At 41.7% G+C, this 23,509-nt stretch overlaps 1 protein-coding gene across 7 annotated transcripts in view; it reads left to right on the top strand.

The window, feature by feature from the left end:
- LINGO2 (leucine rich repeat and Ig domain containing 2) overlaps positions 1 to 21,997 on the top strand; it is a 2,307,572-nt gene extending 2,285,575 nt beyond the window's left edge. For all 7 annotated transcript variants that reach the window (XM_075316936.1, XM_075316938.1, XM_075316928.1 and 4 more), the window contains one exon: positions 18,534 to 21,997. In XM_075316936.1, the coding sequence (XP_075173051.1) occupies positions 18,559 to 20,397 (1,839 nt within the window). In that variant the 5' untranslated portion in view covers positions 18,534 to 18,558 and the 3' untranslated portion in view covers positions 20,398 to 21,997. The remainder of the gene's footprint in view (positions 1 to 18,533) is intronic.
- Positions 21,998 to 23,509: the final 1,512 nt, after the last annotated feature.

Here is a 23,509-nt window from a genome sequence, read left to right as displayed (position 1 = left end):
CTGCTAATATCAGATATTTGAATATGTATAGATTAGACAAGAAAATAGATATTATATATATTAGTGAAAATCAAATCAGATTTTTTATAACATTTTGAACAAGACAATATTTTGCATTCCCAAAAGGGTTCTCAAAGATCAACAAAAATTATCTGAGCAGGAACTGCCATGAAATGATAAAAGAAGTGTAACTTATCAGGTAAATCCCGCGGTACTCTAGTGCCACCGCTCTAGTACTCCCTGCTAGGCTTTGCTTACTGTGCTGAAGGAATGATTGATTGGCTGCAGTCATCAAATCTATCAATGTTATATCATGAGCTCAACTCTGGAAGAAAAGATCTGCTGTGCATTGGAACAATCAGGGATTTCACATTATTTTATGCTAATCCTTTTTCAGGCAATTCAAGAATCCAATGTAATTAGAAACAATTAGCATAAATCTTTTGTCTTTGCCCACAATAACTATGGACTTCCAACCAAGTTTTCCGGTTCTAGTGATCCAAAAGCCCAGACAATAAAGGCCCCTTTACACACTGAGATATCGCTATAGCGTCACCGGTTTTGTGACGTAATAGCGACCTTCCCAGCGACATTGCAGTGTGTAAAACGCATCAGCGACCTGGCCCCCGCTGTGATGTCGCTGATCGCTACACATCTCTCAGGAACATTTTTTTGGTTCTTTGTTTCCCGCTGCGCAGCAAGTATCGTTGTGTTTGACACCATTACAACGACTTCGTTAGCGACCTTTCAAATAGCTGCTTTGACACATCCCCAATGACCAGCTAGGTCGTTCTGCAGGTCCGTATCGCTGCTGCCAGATCTGCCTGTTTCACAGCTCACCAGAGACTTTCCAGCATTCCCGGCCAGGTCGGGATCGCTGGTGGGATCGCTAGAAAGTCTCAGTGTGTAAAGGGGCCTTAAAGCTATGTGCTCACAGGATCATTTTGTTGCATTTTTATTTTATTGGTTTTATGCAAAACCATGTTAAAAAAGCTGCTTTTTACAGTCAGCAAAACCTATGAGATTCCAGAAATCTCATGCACACACACAGACACAGACCTGCTCTTTTTTCATGAATTAAGTGTAAACTGCTATATTTTTACTGCTTTTGTTTAGCAGCAGAATGTAATTTCTTTTAGTGTTTTGCTGCTTTTTTTTACTTTTAAAAGCAACACGAGTGAAAAATATGCAACAGCTTTTTTTAACGCATTTTTCTGCTTTTTTGGTGAATGAAACTAACTTTAAACAAGTACTGTATACAAATAACACTTTAAACATGCAGCAAAAATGCAGCAAAAAACCTGCAAAAAAAGCATAAAAAAATGCAGGAAAAACACAGCTTTTTTTACTGCCAAAAGATCAGGTTTTGCTACAAAAACAGCACAAAAAATGCACCAAAAACACCCTGTGTGAACATAGACAAACAGATAATAAAGGGTTTTTTAAGGGTGGAAAAACTGCAATGGGAAGAAGTAAGCATTTGCCTGCAGTATTGTTAGGCTATGTTTTTGCTTCATTTTCTTGCAGTAGTTTGTCATGAGTTTTATGCTAGTTAAATGCTGCTTTTTACAGTACCTGCAAATGCTATGAGATTTCAGAAATCCCATGCACACACTTGCTTTTTTCCTGAATTAAATGGAAAAACTGTATTTTTTAAAAAAAGCAGCATGTCAATTCTTTCAGCATTTTTGCTGCTTTTTTTCACCGTTGATAGCAATGAGAAAGTACAAAAAATACAGCTAATTGTTCTGGTTATTTTGGTGAATTAAATTACCTTTATTTAAGGCTTCTTTCACACATCAGTGATTCTGATATGTATAGTATGCTACTGTTTTTTTCACGTACCAGAATCACGGACATTCGCAGATCTATTAAAATCAATAGGTCTGTTCACACATGAGTGATTTTTCACTGACCGTGTCTCCATGTGGCGTACACATGTGTCCGTGTGCTCCACACAGAGACAAGTTCATCTTTTTCTGGCATTACTGATGTCCCATGGACGACAAACTGGTGTGATCTGTGAAATATGTACTAGAAAAATCACGTACACTTAAAAAAAAAGATTTTTAAACTCACCTTCTCCAACGATACTGTCTCTGGCTGCTGCTCTCTCCTGCTTCCAGGACGGCTAATTATTCTCATGTATATGCAGTTATGCACTGCATAGCAGACCCGGAAGTAGCTGCAGAGGTGAGAGACACAGGAGAGTCAGAGATATCAGCACCACGGACAGCAGGAGTGGGGACAGGTATGAGTATCACAGATAGCACAGGGAGATCACACGTGTGCCAAAATCACGGCACATGGAGGGACATACATACCTTTAACACGTCAGTGAAAAATGTCTGTGTCTTTCATTGACATGTCAAATAGGCCTAAACATGTACTGTAGACAAATGACACCAAAAATGCAGCAAAAAAACCAGCAAAGAGTAGCAAAAATTCGGGAAAAAGCAGCTTCTTTACTGCCGAGAGATCAGGTTTACTGCCAAAAAAAGCATGTTTTCGCTGCTTCCAAAATGGTGTGTTGTACACTACAAACACAGTTGATGGGCTTTCTAGAAATCCCATGCCCACTGTACTTGTTTTTCCCAAAATGTAAACTGACATATGGTGCGGCTTTCCAAGCTGCAGCATGTCAATTTATTGCTGCAGAGCCTCAAGTGTTCTCCGCAGGGAGAACAGAAAAAAAGACCGCAGCGGCCCAAACACTGATCGTGGGAACGAACCACTGCAGTCTCCTGAGGAGAACACTAGTGTCCCAGCAGGAGAGGACATACTGGATCCAGGATGAAGCATGTCCGGAATCTGGACACTTAAGGGTACTTTACACGCTGCGATATTGCTAGCGATTGCCAGCGATGTCGCTAGCGTTAGCACCCGCCCCCGTCTTTGGAGCAATATGTGGTAATCACTGCCGTAGCGACCATTATCGCTACGGCAGCGTCACATGCACATACCTGTTCAGCGACGTCACTGTGACCGCCGAACAATCCCTCATTCAAGGGGGAGGTGCGTTCGGCGTCATAGCGACGTCACTGCGGCGTCACTAAGCGGCCGGCCAATAGAAGCGGAGGGACGGAGAAGAGTGGGACGTAACATCCCGCCCACCTCCTTCCTTCCGCATTGCCAGTGGACGCAGGTAAGGAGATGTTTGTCGTTCCTGCGGTGTCACACACAGCGATGTGTGGTGCCGCAGGAACGAGGAACAACATCGCTACTAAGCAGACAACAATTTTTGTTTTTTTGGACGACCTCTCCAAAACCAACAATTTTTGTCTCTTTTGCGATCGTTTAAGGTCGCTTGTACGTGTCACATGCTGCGATGTCGCTAATGACGCCGGATGTGCGTCACAAACACCGTGACCCCGACGATAAATTGCTAGCAATGTTGCAGCGTGTAAAGCCCCCTTTACTCTAAATGGTTTTTTAAAGGGTGAAAAACTGGAATGGAAAAAGTAAGGATTTACATGCAGTACTCTTAGGGCCGCTTTACATACTGCAATCTCACTAGCGAGATCGCTAGCATGCGTACCCGCCCCCATCGGTTGTGCGTCACGACCAAATCACTGCTCGTGGCGCACAACATCGCGCGGACCCTTCACACTACTTACCTGCCTAGTGACGTCGCTGTGACCGGCGAACCGCCTCCTTTCTAAGGGTTCGGTTCGTTTGGCGTCACAGTAGCGTCAAACAGCGGCCGCCTAATAGAAGCGGAGGGGCTGAGATGAGCGGGACGTAACATCCCGCCCACCTCCTTCCTTCCACATTGCCGGCGGCCACAGGTAAGGTGAGGTTCCTCGTTCCTGCGGTGTCACACATAGCGATGTGTGCTGCCGCAGGAGCGACGAACAACATCGTAACTACAGCTGCAACGATAATTGGAAATAGACCCCCATGTCACCGATTAGCAATTTTGAACATTTTTGCAACGATTCAAAATCACTCATAGGTGTCACACGCAACGAAATCGCTGTTGTGTTTTTGCTGCTTTTTCTGAAGTGTTTTTTCATGAGCTTTATGCTAATTAAAAGCTGTTTTTTACAGTACAAGCAAAAGCTAGGAGATTTCACAAATCTAATACACAGGATTTTTTTTTTTCCTGATCGAAATGAAAAACTCCTGTATTCTGGAAAGAAGCAGCATATCCATTTACAGTATTTCTTCACCATTGAGAGCAATGCAAAAGTGCAAAAACCCAACTGCATTTTCTGCTCCATTTCTGCTGCCTTTGAGGTGAATGAAGCAAATTTTGCTTAAACATGTACTGTAGTCAAATGACACCCCAAAAACTCAGCTTTTTAGAAGCAGCTTTTTTCACAGCCAAGAGAGCAGGTTTTTCTGCAGGAAAAAAGCAGCAAAAAAGCAACGTGTGAACATAGTCTAATTTAGATCTGATGCTCTTCGTAGAATTATTACTTGCATTACAAAAACAATATTGTTTCGAATTTGATGATCTTCAGCATAGAAAAGAAGATTAGGGTTTTTATCCCATGTGGTAGTTTTGGTTGTAGGGATGAGTACACTGTTATCACCACAGTTACCCTATGTGATGTAACCCCAATTTTAGGTCTGAAAAGCTTCAAGCTCATAGGATATTCTATAAATTCTCCTTAGATTGCAAATTCTACATTCATTCGATCTAATAATGGCAGAATGAAGACGTCTGATAGCTTGTAAACCTACGCCAGAGAAAAAGGTGAATTTGTCTGTACTAGGTGAAGCCTCAGTGAACTTCAGACGAGGCATTACAATTTGATTTTTGTAGAAATTTAGGCTCAATCATTTTAAGATTATGGATCACGTGTAATATAGGAATAATATCTGATTTTCCTGTACGCTTTTGGCAATTGGATGAAATTGTCAGTAAATGAAACCTCATTCAATGAGTAATGTTGACAATGAGTGGAAAAAAAATCCTTTTGATTAGGATTCTTTTCTAAAGCTTGGAGTCAGAGTCCAAGATTTTCTTTTTATCTGTACTGCTAATGAACTACAGTTGATCTGATCAATCCCTTTCACAGTTGCTAGTAATTATAAGGCTTTGAATACAAAATCTCAGGAAGGGCTCAATATAATGAAGTGTCTTATTTTCACGTTATTGCTAAATATGATCTGAAAATAGAAAAAAGTAGAAGCACATATACGAAGATACATAATCTCAACCGCACCTATTAATTACTGTTTCATCTCATTTCTGGGCATATTTTCAGCATGCTCCAGAAAATGAAATAGTAATGTTTATAGACTTTCTGTTTATTCCAATTTTAGATACAGATGAAATGTGTAATTTTGCTTGGTCTTTGTTCTATAGAGCTTAAAGCAGTGATGGTGAAATAGCTATTGTAATAGCCATATTCATTTGGAATCAACCATTTCGGTATAGCAAATAGTTATTATTGCATACAATCATAATCAGTATCTAAAGTTCAACAAGACTTGGAATGACACTACAGACTACATGGCATTGTACATGAGAGGTTATAGTAGAGCTTATACCTCCTATAAAATGTCTTTTATTAAAGATATTGTCCCATACTATTACTGTAGATATTATAAATAGAGATGAACAAACCCAAGGTTTGGTGTTCATTGTTTGTACCCCACACAGACTTTAAAAAAAAAACACAGAGTTTGGGTGCTTTACGTATGCAAACCACTCGCACGAGTATTGCTCTGCTCCGGTACATTTGGTGCTTGGCCCAGTGCAAGCCGTTTGCAGTGTTTCATTGCTCACACTGGAGGTAACAACAGCATGATTGGATGTAGTGTGCACCAAACAAAAAAAGGGAAAAACCCCATCCACCCGCCGCCGGAAGTATTCTGTGTATGGCTGGCTGCATGTGGGCAGAGACAACATTAGTGCCTAATTAGTGACTTCCATTGGGATTCAGATCAAGTCCGCGTTCCAAAACGAACTTTATCTAAAATCTGCTGAACCAGCTGAACCAAACTTCCTCGGGTCCACTTATCTCTAGTTTTAAATGTTTAGATAGATGCCATCCAATATTCTACAGAAAAAAGCTTTATGTCACGATCTGTATTTCCTTTCTTACCTTCTTTGAGTCGTGTAGTGACTCAGTGGTTACAGCACTGGGGTTTGAGGTATACAGTATATGTAAGAAACTGTTTCCCTATAGTAAAACTAAAGGAAGAACAACATAACTATTCTGTTCTGCCTGCAATGGATATGCATCCGGAGAGAAGAATGGGTGGGTACATCCTTAAGGGAATATATATTTTTCAAATGACTGTAAAATAGAGTTTGTCAAGTTATAACAACAAAAATAATGTTTTTATTTATAACGTGCCAACATTTTCCACAACACTCAGTGAGTTCTAACAATATCAGACATTAGAGAAAACCATTGTTCAACAATTCACACAAGAGAAGTAAGAGCCTTGAGTCTGTATAGAAGTAGGGTGTTGAAAAAAAGACTAAATATTCTTGTATTGTATGGCCCAACCATCTCTATAAGAAATAAGTGTATTCATGTCAAGGTGCATGAATCAGTCATCAGCCGGTATCTGTTGTGAATGTCATCCGAGTGGGTTCTGGTGTGGAGCTCCCTCTCGTGGCGAGGAATGGTAGTGAAGCTGGGTTTGAATCTGTGATTCAAACAGGTGATGAAATTAATTGGGAATCCAGGAAGTCCTATTGCAGATCAGCCTAGTTTATTTACGAGAGCATTTTGTGTCTGGTGGCCGCCGGTGATAAATGTTTCCTGCCTGCTTCTGAAGATGGCTGGGAGTTTTCCCTTCTGTTCCTCCCATTTATTTGGTGCCTGAATCTACTCCTAGATAAGTTTACTTTTTCTGTGTTTAATTGCTGAATTTGCACTTATGAGTGTTTCTGCTTATTCCATTTGGTTCTGTGTTTGGTTTCTTGTATGTGAGGATCTGTCTTTCTGCTTTTGTGAGCAGGGCAGTTCTTCCAGCAAGAAAGGGAGCTTGCTCCCTGTTCATGTTTGGAGTATTTGCACTTCAGAATATTATTTGTTCTGTGATTTTGTTTCTTCCCATTATATCTGCAGTTCTGTTTAACCCCTTCAGCCCCCAGCCTGTTTTCACCTTAAAGACCCGGCCATTTTTTGCAATTTTGACCAGTGTCACTTTGACAGGTTATAACTCTGGAACACTTCAACGGATCCTGGCGATTCTGAGATTGTTTTTTCGTGACATATTGTACTTCATGTCAGTGGTAAATTTAGGCCGATATGTTTTGCGTTTATTTGTGAAAAGTTCGGAAATTTGGCGAAAATTTTGAAAATTTTGCAATTTTCAAAATTTGAAATTTTATGCCCATAAATCTGAGAGATATGTCACACAAAAAAGTTACTAAATAACATTTCCCACATGTCTACTTTACACCAGCGCAATTTTTGAAAAAAAAAAAATTCCGTTAGGAAGTTAGAAGGGTTCAAAGTTCATCACCAATTTCTCATTTTTCCAACAAAATTTACAAAAAAAAATTTTTTAGGTACCACATCACATTTGGAGTGATTTGAGAAACCTAGGCGACAGAAAATACCCAAAAGTGACCCAATTCTAAAATCTGCACCCCTCACTCTGCTCAAAACCACATCCAAGAAGTTTATTAACCCTTTAGGAGCTTCACAGCAACCAAAGCAATGTAGACAAAAAAATGAAAATTTTACTTTTTTAACACAAAAATGTTACTTTAGCCATAAAAATTAGTATTTTCACAAGGGTATCAGGAAAAATGCATCATAAAATGTATCGTGCATTTTCTCCTGAGTACGCAGATACCCCATATGTGGTGGAAATCAAATGTTTGGGCACACAGCAGGACTCGGAAGGCAAGGAGCGCCATTTGAATTTTTGAGTGCAAAATTAGCTGCACTCATTAGCGGACGCCATGTCGGGTTTGAAGACTCCCCGAGGTGCCTAAACAATGGAGCTCCCCCATAAGTGACCCCATTTTGGAAACTAGAGCCCTCAAATATTTTTTCTAGATGTTTGATGTGCACTTTGAACCCCTGGTGGCTTCACAGAAATTTATAACGTTGAGCCGTGAAAAGAAAAAAATTTTTTTTTACCACAAAACTGTTGCTTCAACCAGGTAGCTTTTTTTATCACAAGGGTATCAGGAAAAAATGCACCATAAAATGTATTGTGCATTTTCTCCTGAGTACGCAGATACCCCATATGTGGTGGAAATCAAATGTTTGGGCACACAGCAGGACTCGGAAGGCAAGGAGCGCCATTTGAATTTTTGAGTGCAAAATTAGCTGCACTCATTAGCGGACGCCATGTCGGGTTTGAAGACTCCCCGAGGTGCCTAAACAATGGAGCTCCCCCATAAGTTACCCCATTTTGGAAACTAGAGCCCTCAAATATTTTTTCTAGATGTTTTATGTGCACTTTGAACCCCTGGGGGCTTCACAGAAGTTTATAACGTTGAGCCGTGAAAAGAAAAAATTTTTTTTTTACCACAAAACTGTTGCTTCAACCAGGTAGCTTTTTTTATCACAAGGGTATCAGGAAAAAATGCACCATAAAATGTATTGTGCAATTTCTCCTGAGTACGACGATACCTCATATGTGGTGGAAATCAATTGTTTGGGCGTACGGCGGGGCTCAGAAGAGAAGGAGCGCCATTTCACAGTAAAATTGATTGGAATTATTAGCAGACGCCATGTTTCATTTGGAGACCCCCTGAGGTGCCTAAACAATGGAGCTCCCCCACATGTGATCCCATTTTGGAAACTAGACCCCCCCCCATACAAAAAAAATTAGTTTGGCGAAATAAAAAATACAGACATCAGTAGAAAAAAAAAAAAAAAATGAGCGCCTGCCAAGACCAGTGCCAAACGTGAGAGCAATGCACGAGTCTCGCATCGCATCATCCACTGCAGTCTGGAAGCGAGCAACTGCGCTGGATAATGCGATGCGAGAGGGCGGGGCGGCAGATGAGAAAGGGCGCAGCGGATGGAGGAGCGGCAGAGGATGGGAAAGGGCGCAGCGGATGGATGATGGGAAATGGCGCAGCGGATGGATGGGAAATGGCGCAGCGGATGGAGGAGCGGCAGAGGATGGGGGGGGGTGAGATGGGGATACCTACCTTACAGGATGGATCTAGGCAGCAGGATCACAGCAGACAGAAGAGGCAGCAGACAGAAGAGGCAGCAGATGAAGGAGGCAACAGATCGAGGAGGGTGAGAGGGGGCAGTAGATGGAAAATGGGAGAGAGCAGGCAGCAGATCGGGGAGGGGGGCAGAGTCTGATGGGAGAGAGAGATGGCACATGTAGGGGAAGGGAGGGGGGCTTGCAGCACATGTAGGGGGAGGGAGGGGGGCTTGCAGCACATGTAGGGGGAGGGAGGGGGGCTTGCAGCACATGTAGGGGGAGGGAGGGGGGCTTGCAGCACATGTAGGGGGAGGGTGGCTGGCTTGCAGCACATGTAGGGGGAGGGTGGCTTGCAGCACATGTGCTGCAAGCCAGCCACCCTCCCCCCACATGTGCTGCAAGCCAGCCACCCTCCCCCCACATGTGCTGCAAGCCCCCCTCCCTCCCCCTACATGTGCTGCAAGCCCCCCTCCCTCCCCCCACATGTGTTGCAAGCCCCCCTCCCTCCCCCCACATGTGCTGCAAGCCAGCCACCCTCCCCCCCACATGTGCTGCAAGCCAGCCACCCTCCCCCCACGTGGGGGGAGGGTGGCTTGCAGCACATGGAGGGATAGGTGGTGTGGCGATGGAGAAGGGGCAGCCGATGAAGGAGGCGGCGGCCGCCGCCGATCGGGGGCAGCAGCGGCTGAAAAAGGTGGGTGCGACGGCGGCGGGGACAGTGGCGAGCATGGCGGCGGGGACGGCGGTGGATCGGGAGCGGCGGCGGGGACGGCGGTGGATCGGGAGCGGCGGCGGGGACGGCGGTGGATCGGGAGCGGCGGCGGGGACGGCGGTGGATCGGGAGCATGGCGGCGGGGACGGCGGTGGATCGGGAGCGGCGGCGGAGACAGCGGTGCAGCGGGAGCATGGCGGCGGGGACGTCGGTGGATCGGGAGCGGCGGCGGAGACAGCGGTGCAGCGGGAGCATGGCGGCGGGGACGTCGGTGGATCGGGAGCGGCGGCGGAGACAGCGGTGCAGCGGGAGCATGGCGGCGGGGACGGCGGTGGATCGGGAGCGGCGGCGGAGACAGCGGTGCAGCGGGAGCATGGCGGCGGGGACGGCGGTGCAGCGGGAGCATGGCGGCGGGGACGGCGGTGCAGCGGGAGCATGGCGGCGGGGACGGCGGTGCAGCGGGAGCATGGCGGCGGGGACGGCGGTGGATCGGGAGCGGCGGCGGAGACAGCGGTGCAGCGGGAGCATGGCGGCGGGGACGGCGGTGGATCGGGAGCGGCGGCGGAGACAGCGGTGCAGCGGGAGCATGGCGGCGGGGACGGCGGTGGAGCGGGAGCATGGCGGCGGGGACGGCGGTGCAGCGGGAGCATGGCGGCGGGGACGGCGGTGGAGCGGGAGCATGGCGGCGGAGACAGCGGTGCATCGGGAGCATGGCGGCGGGGACAGCGGTGAAGCGGCAGCAGCGGCGGGGCGATCGGAGACAGCGGCGGGGACAGCGGTGAAGCGGGAGCAGCGGCGGGGCGATCGGAGACAGCGGCGGTGAAGCGGGAGCAGCGGCGGGGCGATCGGAGACAGCGGCGGTGAAGCGGGAGCAGCGGCGGGGCGATCGGAGACAGCGGCGGTGAAGCGGGAGCAGCGGCGGGGACAGGGGCGGGCGGCGGGGCGATCGGGGACAGGGGCGGGCGGCGGGGACAACAACTTACCGCTCTCCTCGGCTTCCAGGGACGGTCACAGGCCGCAGATCCACATTGATTGGAGAGAGCGGTCACAAGACCGGTCTCTCCAATCAGAGCTGGGGGCGGGTGAAGCATCGATCACCCAGCTCCAGCCAATGGCCAGTGCTACAGCAGCACTGATCAGGGCTGGATTTCAATGTTCCAGCCATTTTCAATGGCTGGAACATTACAGTGGCTGTAATTGGCTGAGCGGCGTTCGTCAGCCAATCACAGCCTCTGTAGGTTCGGGGAGGAGGCACCACCCCTCCTGACGTCAGGCAGAGGTCCCCTCCTTCCCGAATCCACTGTTTAAGTAAATAAATTTCACTCCCCGGGGCTCCGGGACCGCGATTTCGCCAGGACGTACTGAGTACGTCATGGGTCCTTTAGCACCATGTCACCATGACGTACTCAGTACGTCCAAGGTCGTTAAGGGGTTAAAGTGTCAAGCACAAGAGTACCTGATATAGTGGGGGAGAGACCGTGTTGTCTCAGATCTTTTTGTATCAGATTGGTATTTTTTCCATGGTTTGTTTACTGGCCGCAATCAGTTATCTATCCTGTCCTGTTTTATCTAGTAAGTCGGGCCTCACCTTTGCTGATCTATATTTTTGTGTGTTGTGTTTTCTTTCATCACCGTTTTTGCATGTTGGGGGCTTGCTATTCCTTTGGGGACTGCTCCAAGGCAAGTTAGGATTCCTCATTTCTATCTTTGAGGTGTAGCAAGCTTCTCCAGCAGTGACGAGGTGTCTAGGTGTGTTAGGAACATCCCACTGCTACTTCTAGTATTGTCCAATAGATAGAGGATTGTGGTCAGCTTAGTTTTCAACTACTCTTGTGGTTTTGTTTTTTCCTTATTAATGGGATTTTTCGTAATCGTCCATGGATACCAGATCATAACAGGTATCATTATATTTCTAGATGCAAAGTGCGACTGAATACATGTATTATGTGGGAACAGATGATAGAAAGGACCAAATTCAGAGGGTGTAGGGTTAAATGACAAGCCTGCCTTAAAAATATGTGTTTTCGCTCACACGTAAAATCTGTTGAAACTGGAAATTAATTGGATTGTCTGAGCTAGTGCATTCCAAAAAACTGGTGCAGCACAAAAAAGTCTTGTAGACCAGAGGATAACATTTTGTCTATGGAAGATGTTATTCTTAGATCATTAGCAGAACAGATCACATGGGTAGGTTGGTAGGCAAATATCAGGGAATAGTTATACAGTGACAAGCAAAAGGGTAACAATGTTGCAAAGGTTTGTCTTTCGGGATTCAAATCTCACCATGTACTGTAGCTTATAACGTGTTTATCCTTTAGAAGAAATAATATTGTCATAATTTGTAGTTTTGCCTAGAGGGGCATTTTACCATTTGATAACTTGTGCCACAATGATCCTATGACTTTTTTTTATCCTTGGGGAGCTGGTTGTCATAAAGATCTTATTCATTTTGTCTTTTTAGTTCTTAATATTACACTGCTTCACTTGAGCTGGGACTTATTGCTCTATGGTGGTCATGATCTACAGTGGCTATTTTTTTTTATTATTATTATTATCATTAATAATAATAATTATTATTATTATTATTATTATTTATAGAGCACCATGGATTCCATGGTCCTGTACATGAGAAGGGGTTACATACAGAATACATATATGAGTTACAGTAGACAGACTGGTACAGAGGGAAGAGGACTCTGCCCTTGTGGGCTTACATTCTATAGGATATTGGGGAGGAGACAGTAGAAAAGGTGATGGTGAGGCAGCACCTCCGGCGATGATGAGGAGGTGGGGTCATTGGAGACTGTAGGCATTTCTGAACAGTTGAGTTTTCAAGTTTTGTTTGAAGCTTGCAAGTGTAGCAGATAATCTGACGTGTTGAGGCAGCAAATTCCAGAAGACTGGGGATGCTCGGGAGAAGTCTTGGAGGCAGTTGGATGAGGATCGAATGAGTGAGGAGGAGAAAAGGAGTTCTTGGGAGGACCAGTTTCTGTTTCTGTTGTAGCAACTGATAATTTAAATAGTTATTCCCAAAATATCAAGTTATCCATATAATAGGGGTTAACTTGCTGATCACTGAGGGTCAGACCACTGAGATTATCAGCAATCAAAAGAATGAAAGTCTACAAGTCTGTCCTGAATGGAGTAGAGGTGTGCATGCTCATCCTCTGCTCCATTATCTTTGGTATTGCCAGAGAAAGCTGAGTACAATACTTTGCTATTTTTGGCAGTCCTGTAGATAAGAACTAGAGCAGAGGTAAAGAATGCATACTTCAGATCTATTCAAAACATGTCTGAAGAGCCCCAATCTCAAGAATGTGGGGTGTCTGACCCCAAAGAGCACCAAACATTCAGGCTCTAAAGCGAGAATGAGGATAGATTGTTATTTTGGGAATAACCCTTTAATAGAACATGCCACTGGGAATTTGATCATGTTACTGTTAATCTGTAGGTAGCACATACCAAAGGGAAAAATTGTTGAGCATAATGGAAATATTCATACTTTTTGTGGGCTATTTAACACATTATGCAATCCTTTATGAAACTGTTCCCTGCAGTAATAGAAATCACCTCTCAAAAATGAATACTGAACCGTAAAAGCTTGGTCTCTATAGTACATTGTTTTTTTTAGGTCAATTGATAAAGAGCTAAATATTCGTCATCAGATTTACTGTATACTTTAAGGGGGAATTCCGATCTCCAAGATCCTATCCCAATATATAGTAGATATAATTATAATGGCAGGTCCTGCAATGCCCTGAACATGAGGTAATCAACATAGTGAATCAGAAGAACTATACTACATTTCTAGTTGGAGGTATTTGCTATTATTATTATTATTATTATTATTATTATTACTACACCTACTACATATTGGGATTGGATCCTGGAGATGGGACTACCCCTTTAAGGCAGAATGGACACTACAATATTACATTGCAGCAGAATATACACACTTTACCTAGAAGGATCTGCACTCTACTGTTGCTGCACTTAAATATTCTGGTTAACTGCTTGACATTATAAGTCCTTTACTATTCAGCCTACAGCAACTTGGTCTCCCTCTGAAAGACATATAATTAATCTTTAGGAATACATTGAGGAAATCAGTCATGTTAGGCAGCGGTCATGCACATCCCAGTGGTAGATCCCATAAAGTGCTCTTCTTTATTAGCACAATTTTTTCCCCAGAACTGATGTATTCCAAGAGACACCATTCACATCTTTTTCCTTAAAGTCTTCCTTTTTAAATCTCCAAATAAAACTCCCTCTAAAAAAAGAACTGGAAATAACTAAGTTTTCCTGTGGTGTAAAGCCTTTGTATTTTGCTAAAGTATTTCTTATTGGGCTCAAAAGTGGGTTTACAATATTGGATGATGGCTATTAAAGTACATAGAAATTTCTATAGACTGATTGCTAAAAAGTTACAACCCTATCCTTGTCCTGCCCTTCAGACTTTGCTGTAACTTTGGCATTTCATTCATGAACTTAAAAGGAATCTGTCTATAGGTATGATTAACCCTTCTAGGCCATCCATATGGACATGTAGGTCATAGGAAGCTGAATAAAATGATATCTTGATATCTATGATGCAATAGTTTATTCCAGGGAAATCCACACTTTTCCTACCGTGTTTTTCATAAAATAAGACCTCCCCAAAAGTAAGCCCTAGCATGGATTTTAAGTATTTTCAGAGCAAGGCTTAAATATAAGCCCTCCCCCGAAAATAAGCCCTAGCCGCAGTTCAATAATAAAGTGTCCATGCAGCTAAAAAAGTTAAAGATACTGCAGGACACTTCATTATAGAAAGTGGACACCCTGCAATCACACTGACCAGACGCTGAGTGGCAGGACCTGTAGCGATCGCACCCCGGCACACATCACATCACACACTCACACTCACACAAACAATCACACATCACACACACAATCACACATCACATCACATACACAATCACCCTTCAGATCGCTCACACACACTCACCACATCCAGCGATACCGATCATGAGAAGCCGTGCGGTAGAGTGCAAGGACCTGGGACACAAGACTTCCTCCCATCCCTGTGGCCAGTATAGATGCTAGAATATATGGGCTCCTGACAGGTATAACCTAACAAACGCACTCCGTACCGCTGGATGGATGGAGTGTATGTGTGTGTGTGATATCTGATGTGTGTGCATGAGTGTCTGTGTTATGAGTATGTGTGTGTGTCTGTCCAGCAGCAGGAGGCAGCATGCAGCATACTTGCTGGCAGCGGCTGCCGGAGATCACAGGGAGGATTTTGGAGTCACTCAGCCGTCAGGGGTCTGGTAAGTATGAGTCTCCTGGGAAAGGAGGAGGGGAGTCTGTTTTTTTGGGGGCTAAACTTACCCCAACCATGTTTCTTCAAGAATAATACCTCCTCCAAAAATAAGCTTTAACGCTTTTTTGGGGGCAAAGTAAAGTATAGGACTGTGTCTTTTCTTATTTTTGGAAAAACACGGTATATGTAAATGAGCTGTTCCAGGCTATGGTCCGGACTCTGATCTCCTTGAGAATCTGCCTCCAGAGCTTGTTTTATATGAAAGGTGGTGTTATCAGTGTGAAACCTGTAACTAACATAGATCAGTGGAGCTAAACTTTTTCTTTTTACGAACACACTTGCTGCAGTTCTTACAGCTCTGCTGTACTGGAACAATATTACAACCCTGTCTGCCTGTGAGATAGAGGATGAAGCTGAGAGGGGACACCTGCAGAAGTGTCAGTTATAATCACACACAGCTCTGCAGAGAGCGACCATCACACTGGCAATGTCCCATTTTATTTATAACAATCTCTGTAGGCAGAATCTCAGGGAGTTCAGTGACCGGCCCATAGCCTGAAACAGCTCATTTACATATAAAAACCATACGGATGATTTCTCTAGAATAAGATATTGGATTTCAGCTATCAAAATATAATTTTATTCAGCTTCCTATGACCTACATGCCAATATTGATGGCTTCGGAGGGCTGATCCTACTGACAGATTGCCTGTTAAAATTAATTTAACTTGAAAAGCGCTATGGCTATGTCAAGAGAGGAGAGTGATGCGTTATCAAAGAAAGATATGAAAAACTATCCAAACTACAAAAGACCTGAAATTATTTTTTAAATAAAATGTGATTGTTATCCGGCAGTGACAATGTAATGCCAATGAACATTTCTATCCAGGTAGCATTTACCCATAGAGAAAAACATCAACCGTATATAAATATTGCTACTAGCCTGCAGCTATATAAAAAGTATCAATGGGAGCGACATCATTTCTGGAGTATGGATGATCCATGGTTATCTTGGGGGTTGAATGAAACATTAGGTTTTGCCAATGATTTAAGTACACATTATGGTATTTCTCCCATAAACCATGTATTGGGTGCATATTACAGCATGAATACAAACGATAATAGTGCATTATAGGATCTGGAATGCATATGGTGACCTCCTTTTAAAGTGCACCTAGCATTGGCAAGCTACAATTTCAGCACAGATCATTAGTCTAAATAGTACCCATCATTTTATTTTTTTTTAATTAATAGTAGGCATGAAAATAAAAAAGTTTGTAATATATCTTATAAGAGAAATCTGCTTTTTTCTACTCCTGAACTGATCACTCGCTCTAAATTCAGTGGTAAAATCTGTAAAATCAGTATTCAATGAAGACACCAAGATACGAGATGACAGTTGGTGCTTTTAAACTTCTATGGAAAAGGGAGGAGACATTCTGCTACGAGTTCTTCAGATATGACAGTTACAATCGCAATATAAATTTATGAGAACACTGTCACTTCCTAGCTTAGTAATGGGAAAGGAAGACAGATTTTACCCATGAAATGAGAATTTTGAGAAGGAATGATCAGTCCAAGAGGAGAAAGAAACAGATTTCTCTAATTAAATAATTTACAAAGTTTCTTATTTTAATGTAGTCCTTTATGACATAAAATAGTTACTGCTTAAGGTTTGCTACTAGACGTCAGCAAGTTGAAAGCATTGTATAAATCATATTGTGCCTCTTGGTTCCATAAATATGGTAGAGTCTTTGTCTATAAGTTCCAGCCAATTATTATTTAGTGCTTTTAAATATATTTTGTCTTTAAAAATCAGTTTTCAAAATCAACATGTGGACAGGAGCTACTGTTTGCGTGCCTTGAAGCACAGTTATAGATTTATTTTCTGAATTCATCATATACCTGACTGCTTGTATTACCATTAGGGATGATCGAATATCACAAATATTTGGCAATATTTGGCTTTGCGAATATCCGATGAATAGGTCGCCACTATGCAAATATTCGATGCGCAATGTAAGTCAATGGGAAGCCCGAATAGTTGCTATTCGGCAACTATTTTGGATTCCCATAGACTTACATTGCGCATCGAATATTCGCAAATAGTCGAATAGTGGCGACTTATTCGGTGAATATGGGCGTTGATGAATATTTGAGGTATTCGATCATCCCTAGTTACCATACATAAAACAGCACTTATTCTCCCCGACAGTCGAAATCATGGAGAAATTGTACCCTGAAATATTATTTAACGTGTTTAATCTGTAGAATGATTAAAATTTGACTGACTATTGGGAAAATACATTTTGACACCATGAATTGAAGCTATAGGCCTGATGAATGTAACATTAAGATAAATGCAAACAAGAGCCAAACCTGTCATTGATGGCAACATTTCAGGCACCATGTATGATGACTGCCAAGCAGAGATATATAGGATTATCATCACGGAAAATATTGCTTAATCTCCCTTGAAATTACACATAAGGGAAACGGGTGTCTTAGCATCAGATTAATTCTGATCTATCTTTAGAAGTAATCTTGATCTTTGGTATATCGTTTTTTCTTTTTTCCAAAAACATATTTTGCAACTCAAATGACAACATTGTGTTTTTTATTTAATTATTATAGTAAAGATGATGTTACATTATTACAATTTTTAGAAGAAATTAGGTTGTATGTAGATCATACCGTGGGTAGTGTTGAACAAGCAGTACCATGATCTGGTGCTCAGTACTTGTAATAAGAAGTTGGATTCTTGGATGGGCGCAGCAAGAGCACCTGAGTATTATAATAGTCAATGGGGATCTCGAGCTTTTTTCCAGAAAATCTTCTGGAAAAATGTTTGAGACCACCATTGACTTGCATTATATTTGGGTACTCAAGTCATGAACATCCAACCATCCGACCATTCGTTACGCATACCAAGCACTGAAGCATGGCAGTGCTCACTCATCACTAGCTGTGATATCACAAATCTAATACTGTCAGATCACATTGGCTCCTGACTTGTAATTTATGTTCAAACTGTTGAGATATGTAATTAATTGCAAAGCAGCATATGTACATTCCCAAAATATAAAAGGGCAAATTATGCATTGTTGATTCATTAATGCTACTTCATAACTATTCATTGCACTTGGCATTAATGATGTTTGATATGACAAACTACTTCATAGTAGGAGTAGTACATTCATGATGCTATCACTATTACTCATCGAAAAGAGGGAACAACCACTAAAATGATTCAGTCTTATAACAGCAGTTGAATAAAAGAAAACCTTTTGCAAATATTTATACATTCTTGTTCAGTTTCTAGCAGTAATAGTGAGATTACATTTTCTTCTCTTTCTGAAGTGTACTACTAATATTAATATGTTTTAATACTTATACACTTTTCTTTTTTCTCTTTACCGATTTTAGGTCCGTGACCAGAGAACTGTACTTCATGGGAGGAGTCATGCTTCACACGGCCACATCTTGCTGGCAAATAATCCTTTGTGTGACCATGGTCTTGGTCTATGTGGGATCCACTGTTGGGTGTCCGGCTCGTTGTGATTGCGCAGCACAAAACAAGTCCGTCAACTGTCATCGACGACGACTCAGTGAAATGCCATCTGGAATCCCCATAGAGACTAGAATTTTGGATTTAAGTAAGAACAAACTGAAAAATATTGGACCAGTTAACTTTTCATTATATCCATTGTTGGAGGAAGTAGACCTCAGTGACAACATCATTTCAAATGTGGAGCCTGGATCATTTAATAATATTTATAATCTGCGTACCTTGAGCTTAAAAGGAAATCGCTTAAAACTGGTGGACTTGGGTGTCTTCACAGGTTTGTCAAATTTGACTAAGCTTGACATAAGTGAAAACAAAATAGTTATCTTATTAGACTTTATGTTTCAGGGTCTTCATAATCTAAAGTCCCTTGAGGTTGGAGATAATCAGTTAGTTTTTATATCTCATAAAGCTTTTAGTGGACTGGTTAGTTTGGAGCAGCTCACTTTGGAGAAATGCAACTTGACAACCGTTCCTACTGATGCCCTCTCACACCTTCACAACCTCTACAGTCTGCATTTAAAACATCTCAACATAAATGCGTTGCCTGAAATTGCCTTTAAGAGATTGTTTCGTCTGAAAATCTTGGAGATAAGCAACTGGCCTCTGCTGGACATGGTGCCTGCTAATAGTTTTTATGGTCTAAACCTTACAATTCTCTCAATTACCAATACCAATATTTCAGCAATTCCTTATCAAGCTTTAAAACACTTGGTTTATCTGACTAACCTTAATCTCTCCTTCAACCCCATTAGTGTTATTGAAGCAGGAGTACTTTCAGATTTGGTTCGCCTTCAGGAATTACACATGGTAGGAGCTCAGCTGCGTGTCATTGAGCCACATGCTTTTCATGGACTCCGGTTCTTGCGTCTACTTAATTTGTCTCAAAACCTGTTGGAAACACTGGAAGAGAATGTGTTCCACTCCCCCAAAGCTCTAGAAGTGCTTTGCATTGACAATAACCCTTTAATATGTGACTGTCGCCTAATTTGGATGTTACAGAGGCATCCTATATTGAACTTTGGAAGCCAACAGCCAATGTGTGCTAGTCCAGACACCATTAAAGAGAAATCCTTTAAGGAATTCCACACTACTGTATTATCTATTTACTTTATATGTAAAAAGCCTAAAATTAAGGAGAGAGAAATACTACAGCTAAATGTAGATGAGGGACAGAAAGTTCAGATGAATTGCAATGCTGATGGAGATCCTCAACCAATGATTTCTTGGGTTACTCCACGTAGGAAGATGGTTTCTGCAAAGTCTCATGGAAGAGCCACAGTTCTTGGAAATGGTACCCTGGAAATCAGGTATGCTCAAGTTCAAGACACTGGAACCTATGTTTGTGTTGCTAGTAATGCTGCTGGAAATGATACCTTCTCAGCTTCACTCACAGTGAAAGGATTTGTTCCTGATCGTTCCTACACTAACATGACGCCTATGTTCATTACGGAATTAAATGAAACAAACAGCAATGGTACCAATACAAACATGACGTATTCCTTTGACCTGAAGACAATTTTGGTTTCAACAGCTATGGGTTGCTTTACATTCCTGGGAGTGGTTTTGTTTTGCTTCTTATTGCTTTTCGTGTGGAGCCGTGGGAAAGGAAAGCACAAAAACAACATTGACCTGGAATATGTTCCTCGGAAAAACAATGGTGCTGTTGTGGAAGCAGATGTCACTGGCACTGTACCCAGGAGATTTAACATGAAAATGATATAGTGGGTAGTTGCCTAAAGAGTTTTGTTTTCACGTGGCATTGTTTCTATCCTCTAATACAGCCTGGCAATTTGGATTGCTGGGTTGAGGCAGCTGTATACAGCTGTCACTGTGTGAAATTGGTTTTATGGAATTGGAAAGACCATCTGGAGCTGCTCAAAAGAGGCCAATGACCTATGGGCAAGAACATGAGGGCATTTCATGGAGTTGTTTTACTAATTGTTTGCATTGCAAATATTGGCATTCTGGGGATCTCAGTAACAAACTGTTGGCTCATTCTCATGGACAAATACTCAACATTTTCTACCACTCTAAAAACATGACAAGCAAACAAACCTACAGTGTAGGCTTTACGTATAAAATGAGACACGTGTCCAAAACATAATCTAGAGTGTACTTTGTATCTATAGATATCATTTGTTTAAGCTGAGCATCATTCTTTCTTGTTGGTTTCACTCTACAAATGAATTGGTATGGTTTATTTTCTACACTTGCCCAACCTGAAGCAATACAAAAGAGAGATTGTGCTTGGTCTCCACTAAGAATGACTTCAATAAGATCAACCATGGCTCTCATACTAAAGATCACATGCAGCTGATCGATGACTGTCCCACTTTGCGGAAATGTGTCAGTGGGTAAAGTTTGAAATGCCAAGATATTTTTATGTGTAATTAAGAGATCCATATTTCTATTTAATCAAAATTCTAAATGTTCAAAATTTATTTTATATTTGAAATTACAATGTTCCCTTTACTAACTTGTCTTTATATTAATACATTTTCAGCTGCATGGTTTTTAATATGGCAACCATGGAAAAACCTATTGAGCAAACACCTGTTTTTGCAGTTTTTTTTTGTTTATAGCTAACAGAAAACCATTTTAAGGCTAAACTGATGCTTGGTTGTATTTACTTGTGACAATATTTATAAGGACATGTACCTAATTTGATACAGAGCTGAGTTATTTTTTATACCTAGTATCACAAACGATCCATTTACTGTAATGAAAAATATATGGTCTTCACTCAAGCTGATAAACTGGAGGCTACTGCTTGACCGATTTTATTTAGCCAGATTCAAGAGTGCAGATCAGAACTACCCAGTTATATCATACAGTAAATGATAAAAATTTAGCATTGTAGCAAATGCCTATATAAATCTGAGACAGATTCATGTCTTACAATACAAATAAATCGAGTCAAAAAGGCTGTCCACTGATTATAAAGAAAAATGTATGCATAAAGCCATCAAACACATCAGTGTTTTGTTAAAAACAGAAATAATTATTTTATATACCGTACATATATATGTCTGACAATATGAAAAATAGTCTATCTGTGCTAATTTCTATAATTGTGGCATTGAAAAAAAGTATATTCCTAAAATAAAAATCAGTCACTTTAGGGTATTTTCTTATATAGGGTTTTGGAGATAATTGTGGATTTTGCACATTAGAATATTATCCACAATTAGGAATGAGGGTCCACTTTTTTTCTATAAACAGTGTAACCTTTATTAGTAGGATGTGCCAGTATTGCAGCTCAGTCCTATTCAATTAAGTAGGGTTGAGTCCTAATACCAGATACAAACTAAGGTCGGAGTCACACTTGCGAGTGACTCGGCGAGTCTCGCATCAGCATCATGCGGTATGGCCGCACACTCTCTGGACAGGAGCATTTCAGCTGCATAGTAAAACATGTAAAGTGAAACTATCTCAGCTGCCCTTAGCAACCAATCAGATTCCACTTTTCATTCTTCACAGACTCTTTGGAAAATGAAAGGTTGAATCTGATTGGTTGCTAAGGGCAACTGAGACAGTTTCACTTTACATGTTTTACTATGCAGCTGAAATGCTCCTGTCCAGAGAGTGTGCGGCCATACCGCATGATGCTGATGCGAGACTCGCCGAGTCACTCGCAAGTGTGACTCTGGCCTTAGTTTGTGTCTGGTATTAGGACTCAACCCTAAGTCTGAGTCAAGACCTGCTCTTGTCAGGAGAGAAGCCGGCCGTGCCGGGTGATGCGATCCCATAATCGTGCGAGTCATACGTTTGTGTGAGCACACCCTAAAAGTAAAAGTGGAACTGTTTTAAGAAAAAAACAGCTGATCATTTTTTCTTATCTTAAAAAAATCCTTTAATGGTGAGTAGTAAAATTGCATAGAAACTTTCTCCGGCTGAAAAGAAGATGTCTTTATTTCTCCAAGTGGCTAATATACATTCACAGTTCTCACAATACACTTGTTTGACTGTCTGTTTGTTAATACAAGAAATCTTATTTGTTCTGCTTCATGAAAATAATGACCAAAGGGCTCAAAATCTGAAGAAATATCTTAATTCTTACTGACCCATATCAATTCAGCTTCATTATGTCCCAGTGCTGTAATGCTAATTCACATTGATCCAGATAGGAGTATCTGTTTATTAATGTTCCAGTCAGTGAAAATACCTGTAATTTGTGCAAACTTTTATTTGAATGCTTTCATTTCTTTTTTTTTTCTAGTTATTAATATCTGAAACACCGATAACATTTAAAGTGCTAAACATGTTCAAATAACAGCCAAAAAGCATAATAAAATTGAATCATTCTCTATTGAATTACATGTCGTGGTTCACTGGATAAAAAAAAGTCACATTGTTATAATAAATCTTTGTAGTATATTTCTAAGGATTTGCAGAACCCAGCTGAAGTTTTGGACAATTGGTAAAAAAAAAAAAGTTTCCAATGTTTTTTTCTAGATCTTCTTCTATGCGTTTCACAAGACTTCCTTTTGGAGAGAAAGGGTTTAATTTCAGCTTTACTTTCAATGACGTTTAGTAGAAATGAGCTTATATGAAAAAATCTGATACTCATCAACAGGCAATTTTACAATCTCTGAGATATTATTCTCCAATTTAAAATCAGTATGTTAAAAATTAACAAAGCAAATTTTCTGTGATAGATTACTTTGCTTCAAGTATGGGCTAAGAAGTTGCCATTCCATTTTTCAGAAAATAACATTTGCATCTTTGTTTAATATGTAGCAAACAAATAAACGTCTGTACTCTGTGACGCTAAGGCATACAGACATTGAATATAGGACCTTGGACATGCATTACTACTACGCAAGTAAATGTA

The sequence above is a fragment of the Anomaloglossus baeobatrachus genome, chromosome 1, assembly GCF_048569485.1.
Source record: "Anomaloglossus baeobatrachus isolate aAnoBae1 chromosome 1, aAnoBae1.hap1, whole genome shotgun sequence".
Lineage (NCBI taxonomy): Eukaryota > Metazoa > Chordata > Amphibia > Anura > Aromobatidae > Anomaloglossus > Anomaloglossus baeobatrachus.
The sequence above is the reverse complement of the archived record's forward strand: the minus strand, read 5'-3'. Positions and strand labels throughout refer to the sequence as shown.